The 12,402-nt window shown below is 32.1% G+C and overlaps 1 protein-coding gene and 1 pseudogene across 1 annotated transcript; both read left to right on the forward strand.

Annotated features, from left to right (window-relative positions):
- Positions 1-118: 118 nt before the first annotated feature.
- LOC143578736 (glutelin type-B 5-like) lies at positions 119-1,346 on the forward strand (the record flags this gene model as incomplete). The annotated part of the gene is made up of 2 exons (XM_077062220.1): positions 119-849; positions 1,145-1,346. Coding segments are annotated over 2 exons (933 nt in total), but the record flags the coding sequence as incomplete, so codon positions are not given.
- A 1,112-nt stretch (positions 1,347-2,458) lies between these two features.
- LOC143578737 (uncharacterized protein At4g26485 pseudogene) lies at positions 2,459-3,509 on the forward strand (annotated as a pseudogene).
- Positions 3,510-12,402: the final 8,893 nt, after the last annotated feature.

Here is a 12,402-nt window from a genome sequence, read left to right on the forward strand (position 1 = left end):
AAATTTTGTTTTTTCTATTGAAATCATCAAGTGGAAGAAAAGTCAACTAAGATGGAAAACATGAAACACATAGTTAAATATTCAATTGCTTACCAATGCGATCTGAAACTTCATACAATTTTCCTTAGGTAATGGTGTTGCTGGCATTGTTCTGCCCGAAAAAGAAGAAAAAGTCTTAGCAATCAAAACAGGTGATGCAATTGCGCTCCCATTTGGTGTAGTCACATGGTGGTACAACAAAGAAGACACCGAGCTCCAAGTCCTTTTCTTAGGCGACACCAAAACTGCCCACAAACCAGGCTCTTTCACCGACTTCTTCTTAACCGGTTCCAATGGCATCTTCACTGGCTTTTCAATGGAATTCGTGTGTCGTGCTTGGGATGTAGATGAATCCACTGCCAAAGCACTAGTCGGGAACCAGAAAGATAACGGAATCATTAAAGTTGATGCCGGTGCTAAAATGCCCGAGCCCAACAAAGATCATAGAACCGGGATGGCTTTGAACTGTTTGGATGCACCGTTGGATGTTGACATTATGGGCGGTGGTCGGGTGGTTGTTTTGAACACCAAGAACTTGCCTTTGGTTGGTGAAGTTGGGTTGGGTGCTGATCTTGTGAGGTTGGATGGTAATGCGATGTGTTCGCCTGGTTTTTCGTGTGATTCTGCACTTCAAGTGACTTACATTGTTAGGGGCAGTGGGCGGGCCCAGATTGTTGGTGTTGATGGGAAACGGGTTCTTGAAACGACTGTGAAAGCTGGGAACTTGTTCATTGTTCCAAGGTTCTTTGTTGTTTCTAAGATTTCTGATAATGATGGGCTGGAATGGTTCTCCATTATCTCTACTCCTAAGTAAGTCTTCTGTTTCTTAATCCAATTGCTACAACCCAATTGTTCATTTGTTAAACGGGCTGGTATGGCGGGTTGAGTAAATGTCATTTTAGTATGGGCTGAAACGGGCTTTGTAGAATGTATATCAGTCGGGTAGTTTGGTGACTTGACTTGTTTATCTTGAGCCCGAGCTTTACTTAGCAAGATTGAGTTGGCTTGTGAGCCTAATTCCTAAACGATCCAAGATGCTAATTAATAAATATCATAATATGAAATGTGATTACTAATAAGTAAATATGCGTTTAATATATGGCAGCCCGATATTCACTCACATGGCTGGAAGAACATCAGTGTGGAAGGCGTTGTCTCCCGAGGTTTTGCAGGCTTCGTTCAATGTGACACCCGAGGTGGAGAAGACGTTCCGTTCAAAGAGGATGAACAGTGAGATCTTCCTTTGCTCCTTCAAATTGATAAGTCCTTTGATGGATGATGCTTTTCGGTATATTCTGCTTAGTTGATAAATAATATCTGGATTATGTATGTTTTTGTTTTGCTTCAAAGATTTTTGGTTTGTTTTTGGTGATTGCAACTTTATGGTAATTTCTTTATTTCTTAGTATCTTTTACCCTCTCACCTTTTTACCATTTTTCTGTTTTAAAATGGCTTAATCAAGTGGATGATTTCTATTTGAAAGGATGAATTGAATGATTCAGTCTAAAGCATACGATTTTCTTTAATCGAAACATAATCACCTCAACTAAACAATCCAACGGTAATCCTATTTACACCATACAATTCAAAAGATAAACTAGAAAACGAGATAAACATATACCACTCCGAGCCCATTCTGCTATCCGTCCAATTTATAATTGGATCAAACGACCCCTTTAAAAAGGCACATCAGGAGGCCCATGGATGCTTTCAAGTTGCATCAAACTAGAGATCGAATCCTATCGTAATTAGGTAAAGCGTAGTGGGTTTTCGGACAACGTGTTTTCCTCATAACAGGATGGTGGGATTGGACTATCAAACACTGTTCACCACCACCATCGACCACCACCACCACTACCCGCTGTTCGCCACCACCACTGTCCGCCACTACCACCTCCCACCACCACCGTCTACTACCCACCATCTGCCACCACCACCACCACCACCACCCACCTTTCGCCACCACCATCGTCTACCCCCCTACCACCCACACACCGTCCACCACCACCATTGTCCACCACTACCACCTCCCACCATCCATCACCACTACCACTATCACCATTCAACACCGCCATCACCCACCATCACCCACTACTACAGTTTGTACACTACCACCACCTTATTTTAGCAATCTACAGACGTTAAAAAAAAACAGTTTTCTTCTTGCAGACTGCAGAGGTTCGGTCAATCTTTTTTTTCTATAGATGTCTGCAGATTTGGTTCGCAGGCTGCAAACATTTTAAATCTAAAAGAACAAACTAACATCTTAGTCATTAGATTACTAGCGTGGAAAACAAAGATGTTAAAATATTTAACAAAAAAGAAAACACAAAGAAAGAAAATGTTTACTTTTTTGGAATCAATCAAATTATTGAAAATAAAAGAAAGACGAGTGGAAGAGTTTTGGGGAAAGAAAAAGATGTCAAGATCGGCAGCAACACAAGAATCGGATGACGGATCATCCTCATCGGAGGAGGAGGAAGAAGCGGAAGTAAAGAGTAAAGGCCAGTACTCTTCAGCCCATAAAATACTCCTGGTTGGAGACGGTGATTTCTCCTTCTCCCTCTGCTTGGCACGAGCTTTCGGATCTGCCCGGAACATCGTCGCCACCACCCTCGATACCCAACGTAAGTTTATCATAACACCAAATTCACGGCTTTTTACAGGTTTATGTTTGGATCAACCCGTATTAGTTTCAGTGTCTTATGCCAAATTTTAAAATTCAAATAAAATAATGTTTTATAACTAAAATGGAAGTGTTTTATATACATTTGTATTTAACATGGGCCCTAACAAATTGCTGTAACAGAGGAACTGGTGAACAAGTTTGGCAACGCGAGTGATAATATCAGAGAACTTGAGGAGAGGGGTGCGGTGGTACTCTATGGTGTGGATGCCACCACCATGGGCAACCACTTTTTCCTCACGACGCAGCGCTTCAACCGTATCGTCTACAACTTCCCTCATGTCGGCTTCCGGTTCCCAGAAGACAATGGCTGCCAAATCAAGTATGTATGGTCATTTAATAATTCGTTTGTTTGAGTGTTGATGTTTGTTCGTTTGTGGTTAAATTTAAACGGACAAACCCCCTGCTCGTGTTTGTTTGATTTAATTGTTTGATAACGCAGAATGAACAAGGAGTTAGTGAAAGGGTTTTTGAAGAATGCTAAAATGCTTTTGAAGAAGGAGAATGGTGAGATTCATGTGAGTCACAAGATTGGTGAACCTTATGACAAGTGGGATTTGGTTAATAAAGCTAAGAAGATTGATTTGGTTGTGTGTGACAAGACGCGGTTTTACAAGAACATGTACCGGGGATATGAGCCCAAGAGAGCTCATGGTGCATATGCTGATTCAACTTTCAATTTAGGAGAAAGCGTTACCTTCAAGTTCAGGGTTAGCGAATGCCCCTAGGTTACTCATTTTATGTGCATTTGTTCCTACGGTTATTCGTAGTACTTTTAACACTAAACTGTATCAAAATATGATACTACAAGTGTGTTATTGGCAATTTCATGAAAAACTAGACTGGAATTTGTTTTCTAAGGGGATCCTAACCTTTTAAGAGGTTGTCAAGGCCTAAGAGAGGGCCATTTGTAACTTAGAACATCATCTATTCTATGGTTGTAGCAGCATATATATATATATGTGTGTGTGTGTGTGTTTATTAATGAGTATATAAAGCATTTGAATTGTGTGTATCTTCTTCTAGAGGGATGCTTTGAATTAATATATCAAACATAGATCTTATAGGGCTTTTTTTTTTCTTTTTCTTTTCAATATCATTTTTTGTTAGCTGGTTTACTTCTTAAATCTAGTGGTCTATCTATTTTCCACGATGGATCCGAATGAAACCAAAGTTTCATGTTCGGTCTTGATTTTGTAGATGTTAAAAATGATGAATTGACATTGACTACACCCCCACGTAGGCATATCTGGGCCGACTCGATTTAAATGTATGTGACACTACTGTTTAACCTATTAGTATCAGCATTAGTTTCTGTGAAGTATATAAAACACTAACAGCAGCAACAATTCCAAAAGAATCTTTCATTCTCATCTTGACATCTACTCAAATACCATTTTCTACTTGCTTTTTGAACTATGAATGTGATAACTGCACATTTTGCTAAGACAAATAAGACATAAATGCACTTTAAATTGCACTAAACACAATGGATAACAATCTTAAATATATGAAAAAATAGTCTTAAAATATATATATTGCCTTCACAATAATACAAAAACTTTAATACTAATATATATGAGTAAGAGAGCACCCCCCCCCCCCAAAAAAAAATAAAAAAAAAATTATAAGCAATTTAGCTAAAAACTAAAAAAAACCACAAACGATACATAAAATACAAACTTTAAGGCCATAGATGCTATCTCTAAAGCATTATGTATAATACTTAATGCACCAATTTTATCTACAAAGTTTAAAATTAATATACAGTATAATATAACGTGGCTATGAAGTTGGATGAAATTAGAAAACTGGCCAAAAATGCTTTGATGGTTTGCTAACCAGATTCGACACGATTGACCCGAACCTATTCTGACCCATTATCCGACTCTCGTGTTGACCACTATAAATAGCCTTGTTAATATTGTCCTTTTAGTTTAATAATATTTTTTTGTTCATCTACAAAATAATGAAATTTGGGACTAGTTAAGAGCGGCTAACCGATGGCCTTGAAGAAACGACTCCACAACCATTTTATCAAGCATTCATGCTTTCTACCTGCCTATCTTAAATTGGGTTTTGGTTTTAGAAAATGTTTTTATAGCTGGACTGGTTTTAAAAGATGTATGACGTCTAAAAATATTTACAACTAAATCAAAGCAAAATATAATTTGTACAAACTTTTAACGTCAACAAAATATGAAACCTGAAATAAACAGAATATCAAGTCTGAATGAGTAAATAAATTAGAAAAACTAGATTTCTGAAGAAAAAACTAATAAATTTTGACTATGGTTCAGGTGATTAGACGTCGTCATAAGAGCATTATTCCAATCGAATCGGTTATGTAGATCGTTCCGGTCGTGGAATTTATTCATTTAACCTTCCCCTGGACTATTTTTGGTCTTTAGTTGTCAAAGATATTTATAGTCAAAGTGTCAAACAACATAAAGTAATTCAAATGACAATACAAATCAAAAGCCAAATGCACGATGGAATAAAACAAACATAAAGTTATAGTTTGATAGTGATCATTCTTGGTTTTTTTACTATATTTTATATATATGCTATTTGTTCATATCGTTTAGTTAGAAAGTAAAAAATTTATTTATCACCAAAACTATCCATAAACTGTGTCATTGCTTTTTAGGTTTGATCGACATACTATTAAATATTAAAAAATTACTATTTTTTATCTTTTAAAAAGTGTACTTTAATACATCAAAGATAAACTCATAACTGTTTTTTTGTCTGCTTAAAGCAATTTTTTATTTTATTATTATTTACCTATTACATATTTAGTAACTTCACATATAATAACAAATACCTTTTTTATATTATTATTATATGAATTCTTTATAATGTTGTGTTCTAATTCAAATAATCTTTTTTATTAAATCTTAATCAAATCTTTTATTCCATATAAAAATATCGGCACAATTCAGTTTTCTTAAATCATAATTCAGAGTATTAGTTTTATGTTATTACTATTTATATATTTGGTAACTTGATGCATAATATTTATACATTCATTATTATTAAAATAATATTACATTTTAATATCAGTTATCTGCATTTGTTCAAGTTTTACCAAAAACTTTTATTTCTAATTCAAAATCGTCTTCTTCTGTTCATCTTATTTTTTAAACAAATTTGGTCAAAAGACTAAAAGTATTTGGGCCTAAGCCCAAACATTTGCCATACCGCTTTCTAATTTCAATATGCCTCAAAATTAAATTATGTTTTTTGATTTTAGGTTATTTATGGATATGTTTGGCAGAAATCTTTATGAGCTTCTAGCTTCAAGTTTTTAAGAAAAAACTCATACTTAATTAAAAGTCTTGTTTTGTTTAAGAAGCTTGAAACTTTCAGGTTAGGAGAAAAAGCATAAAGTTTCTACTAATATTGTTTAAAAAGGGCTACAAGTTTTTAGTATTTTAATTTACTTAAATAACCTTTTAAAATAAATACATTTGCTATTGTTGTTTTTAGTTATGCTCATTTTAGTAATTTTATACATTTTTTAAAAGCTTCATCTACTCTGCCAAACATCTAAATATATCTAAAAAACTACAGCTACCAGCTTCAAGCAACCAGCCACCAGCTTTCAGCTAGCAGCTAGTTTTTTCCAAACATACCCTATATCTATATCTATATACTATATATAATACATAAGTAAAATGGCAAATTAAGACCTATGTTACAAGGGATTTATAATTTTCAATGCATAAGGTACATGTGTTTAAAGGGGCAAAGTGGTCTTTAAACTAATTAACTCACGTTCATTTGATTTCAACAAATGTAATTACAATTATGGTACATTAACTTTACTCAAATTTTGTTAATTTAAGAAATAATTACAACTTTGACTACTCATGTTTACCCACTTTTTACTCAACTTTACCCTTTTTATTTTAATCTTATATGTTTTATAAAAAACAATTAAAAAATCCGAGCATACCCGTTTAAATGGGCTTATGTTGGCAACAATTCAATATAAATTTTTTTTCAAATCAGATGGATGGTTTAAAATGTACAAGTTATTACTACATGAATGTACAAGTTTTTTAAGTGATAAATGTTTACATGTTGATGTTTCCATTAGTTACATATCTAACCTTTTATTTGTTTGATAAAAAAACATAAACAAACTTGTTATAATTTAAAAAGTTTTCCAATATGTCATATAATTACATACTTATCGATATATTCTACTATTTAATGTAAAACTTTGAGCCCTCATGTATATCCAAATATTACTCAACTTTATTCTTTTTTTTTTTCATTTTATATGTTTCACAAAAATATGATTAATAGTATCCAAATTATATAAATATCAAAATAATCAAGACGAACTCGACTTTAAGATTTCAACTTTAATTTGGAGCTGAGCAGAGTCGGATTGGTGTAAAGTTCGAGTCAACCTAGCCTTGGCTCGCTACAACCTTAAAATGTTATTCCCCGCTACATCGTGCAGACACTCGACTAGTAACTTATAAGTTATAACCGACTTTTAATTCTTTATTCACCTATTGAAAAAGTCACTTTTAATTCGTATTTAAATCTAATCTTGACCCACCGAATTAACTTGTCCCTCGCATGTTATTCTTCGGCCGTTCAAAATATTTATTCTAAGTGCCCATAAAAGTCATTCAAATGACAATAAAAGTCAAACAAAACTCACGATGAAATAAAACAACCACAAACTTGTTAGATTGTAATCATTCTTGGTTTTACTAGTAAATTATATTGATTAACACATAATTTTGTTTTATATTCATTCTAATTGAATTCTTGATAACGTTAGCATTTTACATAAGAGGAAAGTGTAATTCGCCACGTAACATACAAATTTAAAATTTTTATAAAAAGCGTTACTAAAATATGAATTTTGATCAAATTAACTAGTATTTTAACTTAATTTAAATAAAAAAAGAAACTGACACATACAAAGTAAAAGCTAAATGGAAAGTTGGATTTTAATAATCCTTATTAAAGTGTATTGCCGATAATAATCCATATTCAATTTATTCCTGGTGATAGTCCTAAATTTAATAAGTTTGGTCCTCAAAGGTCCGTCGTTAAAAAAACTTAGCGGGGTTAGTTTTATGCTGACGTGTAACCTGACTAGGACATGATGTGGATTTTAATTTCTTTTTTACATTTCTTTTAACTTGTTTAATTGATTACCTGGATATTACCACAATAAAAACCCCTCTTTTTGTACTTCATCTTTCAACACCCGATTACAATTAAAAAAAACCCTAAGTTTTCATCAATAAAATTCTTCATCTCAAAATTCTTTAGCCATCATCATCCATCAGGTACGATAGTAAACTTCGATTTTAACACCCTTTAATCCTACTAAGTTACATATTAGTGAATAATTTTAGACTTGGTTCTTCATCACCTTAACTCCATAGATTGAGATCCCACATGAGTTCTTCATTGGCCCCCGTACCGCCCGTGGTAGTGTTCTTCATCACCCTGACTCCATAGATTGAGATCCCACATGAGTTCTTCATTGCCCCTTGTCTAAAATTGATTCACTAATATGTAACTTAGTAGGATTAAAGGGTGTTAAAATCGAAGTTTACTATCGTACCTGATGGATGATGATGGCTGAAGAATTTTGAGATGAAGAACTTTGTTGATGAAAACTTAGGGTTTTTTTAATTGTAATCGGGTGTTGAAAGATGAAGTAAAAAAAGAGGGGTTTTTATTGTGGTAATATCCAGGTAATCAATTAAACAAGTTAAAAGAAATGTAAAAAAGAAATTAAAATCCACATCATGTCCTAGTCAGGTTACACGTCAGCATAAAACTAACCCCGTTAAGTTTTTTTAACGACGTACCATTGAGGACCAAACTTTTTAAATTTGGGACCGTCACAGGGAATAAATTGAATAGAGATTATTATCGGCCAATACACTTTAATAGGGATTATTAAAATCCAATTTTCCAAGCTAAATTATTAGAAAACTAATACTTCATTTGTTCATTTGAAAGTGTCCACATTTCCTTTTTAGTTTGTCTAATTACAAATGTCCACTTTCAAAATTTACTAACTATATTCCAAGTTTATCCTTACACAAATCAATCATTCAAACTTTTTTAAATTTTGTCCTTTTATATATGTTAAGGACATTATAGTAATTTGTTAAGCAAAAAATGGAATCATTCAAACTTTATTAAATTTTGTGTTTTTCAAACTATGACACTTGTGAAGGGACGGATGGAAGAATTACTTTAAGTTATAGTTTCGTCTCCACTTTATATAGGTTGGTGATTCAAGTTATCAGTCCTTTGTCAATTTTATATCAGTTATCTTTATTTATTTGAATTCAAGCGTCACAAAACCTTTCATTACAAACCAAAATTGTCAGCATTACAAATGTTTGTATTTCATAATCTCGCACATACACTTTGCTAATAAAGTGCTACATGTTGTACTTTTAGATATAACATATTCAAACCATGAAGCCACCTGGTATGGTTTAGTCATTTAGTTGATCATAGTGAAGTGGAAGTGCAATGATGATGGAAGACAATTTAATGTATAATTTATTTCGTCACACATGAAAATAAGATGCATAAACTTAGAGACGCATTGTGTTAAAAAATATAAAATCAAGTATTATATAGGTAATTCACCATTTTTGTAATGTTTTATGTCAATTATTAGTTATAATATCATAATATGTGAATCTTAGCTTATAAATTATTGGTGGTGTGCTACTAATATTCTTCCAAATTGTTTTTTCTCTGTTATTATTAGGTTTCATAGAAGGGATGTAGGACCCTCTTCACCTTTTGCACGTAGTGTCGTTTTATATTATCATAAGAAAGTTGTTACATGCCTACCAATTCAACCAAACTATTATGCACAAGCTTTGGTCACGTACAAAAAGAACCCTCCAAAATTGACAACAAAACTACAATTAATGCATGATTTTTAACATTATTAGGTTTAATAAGTTAGACGGGCCATTTACCTAGCTATTTATATACTACTTTGGTGTATAATAAATTCTATTTTAGATTAAAAAATTTAGTTTCACTAATAGTATAGTTTTATACACTAGCAATTTTAAATAAAAAATTATCAGAACCGCTTAACATTTTTACTTATTGTTTTGTTATGTGTGTAATCATCTCTCTTTCACCCTTCTATATATCTTTAAACCATTACATAAAAGTGTTTATCCTATGCTTATGATTCTGTATTTAATTTTTATTTTATGATAAGCGTGTCCCATGTCATTAAAGCTCATAAAAGATAATATCTTTGCTTAAAGAGCAAAATACACCCATCATGTTTGATGTTTAGAATAATCATTGTTAGATGATATAAAGATGCAAAATAATCTATGTTTATGCCTCCAGAAATTGTTGATTTTTAAGGGAAAGTTCAAGAAAATAGAAATTGGGAGACAAAGGGTAGAACCCACCATTTAAGGAAAGAACGTGTTGTCACAAAATGTTTCCTTGCTTTCATCATTAGGTTTTTCTTCTGAGTATGCGTGGAGAAGGTATCCAAATAATTTATCAACAAAAATATATTGCATGCCATCATGATTAAAAAAAACAAATCATCTATATATTAATGCACTTCATATATATACACGGAGTTGAATTGCGATGTAAGAGAGCCACTACATACTCCACTAAAATCAAAACTTCACTTTTTTTTTTAATTTAAAAAAGATGGACTAGTTTCGAGTTATATATCTAAAGCTCGAGCATGACGTTTGTATATAATTGTTAGGCTAATCAACCTCGGTGTATGAAGACTGGGCACGTTTATTAATGAGTTCTATCTTATATACTCGAACTTTTTAAACTTGGTTCCATTCATGATTTTTGTGATGCATCATTTGTATAGCAAAAATTTTATAAATCTTTCAGATTGATTCTATAAAATTAATGCAGGATCTCATGTTTTAGGCCGTGTGTATCACGTTGATAACAAATCGTTTGGATTAAGTAATTCAAACACACCTAAGAGGCATCTATGTATAACATGGTTTAACGTACGTGATTTGTCATATGATGTCCTTACAAAGGATAAAGTGTTTCTTAGGATTTTCAAGGATGTCTATTGATCGATGCATCATTTCAGAAGGACGTTTTCGTTGGTTCCAACTATTCACACGCAACCTTCAAATTTGATTTTGGGCAACATATATATGAATTATTGTAAGAACATTTGAGTATATAATGTAAAAATTAATTTATGTATTTAAAAAATTAATTAACAACATAAATTAACATTGTCGAATGTTGTTATGCGCGTCCGACAACTTTCCTTTGTACTTTTCTGGTTTCCTTAATTTTATCATAACTAACATTCAGTTTTTTTTCAAACGATCTCTCATCAAAAATAGAAAACTAGCAAGACACTAGAGAAACAGTTAACAAAACAACAACGAACTAAAAGTAACAATTAGACCAATCTCTCCGTAATACTAAGATGTGTATCAATAATTTTTATCAAATATATATTTTCATTATACCATATTCTTTTATAGTATATTATATTATAATATTGTAAAAAAAACAAATAATATATCATGAATTCGGTAATAATAAAAGACAATCCTCAAAACATGAAGCAAGCTTTCATAATTTTTTCAATTATTTAAATTTGTTGGTCTTTTTAGAATGGATAATATTTATTTTCTACGTCTCTAAATGCATGTCTCCTAAAAGAAGACACCGTGTAATTTTATAAAAAAATAACTATAAAAGATGTTTAAATATATATAAAGTTATAATTTGAACAAGTTGGTAGTGCTTTATGCTGTGTAGTGTACAGATTCCAAGTTAAAATCTTGTAAAAGGAAAAAATGTACCTACAAGACCCACCCACTATAACCACTCACCAAAATGAGACATTCTTTTCTTCAAGGCATATTATTTATGTCTCTATTCACTTGAGATATGTAGAATATACAAAAAGTTTATATTTTGAGTTCATATTAATCTTCATATTGATATATAGTTGACTTTTAGTTACATTTTTATGTAAGATAAAAAAAAACTTTATTGACCGGTCATAAATTTGATAGACAATTTTTTTTTGAAAGACAAGTTTCGTACTTTTCAATTTTTAAGACTTGAATTAAGGGATTTAGTTTTTAAAAGGTGTTGCCTTTGTTACTGGGCTATCAGCCCCTAGACTATGTAAGATAAAATGAATTCACTTTTTAAAGAGAAAGCTTCTCGTATTTTTTATTTAAAGACGTTAAATAAGTTATGAATTCTGATTCATGTTTATTTACTTGTAATGATTTTTATTAATGAAAAAGGTTTATGAAAGCTAATCTAGCTTAAAAAAAAGTTTGCATTATTAATAGAATTGAGAAAACTTATATTTTGATATGTTTGCTATGTTTTAACATTGGTGTGTAGCAGTAGATAATGTAAGGATTATATGATTGTTGTAAACTATATGTAATGACTATCGAGATACGAGATTATAGTAAAAATACCAATGCTGGTAAAGGTAGTTGTCACATGCAGGTGAGTTACGCTGTGAAATGGGGTAATGGATGACAATGATCAACAATTTGTGTGCCTCGCATCATTTTACTGGTGAATGCTGGTAGTCGATATCCGACAAGATGGGTAGAGCTGCGACTCGTTTTTTGCTTATTCTAAAATATCAATTTATA

The sequence above is a fragment of the Bidens hawaiensis genome, unplaced genomic scaffold, assembly GCF_021521415.1.
Source record: "Bidens hawaiensis isolate Kalapana, Puna unplaced genomic scaffold, B.hawaiensis_p1.1 tig00029329_1, whole genome shotgun sequence".
Lineage (NCBI taxonomy): Eukaryota > Viridiplantae > Streptophyta > Magnoliopsida > Asterales > Asteraceae > Bidens > Bidens hawaiensis.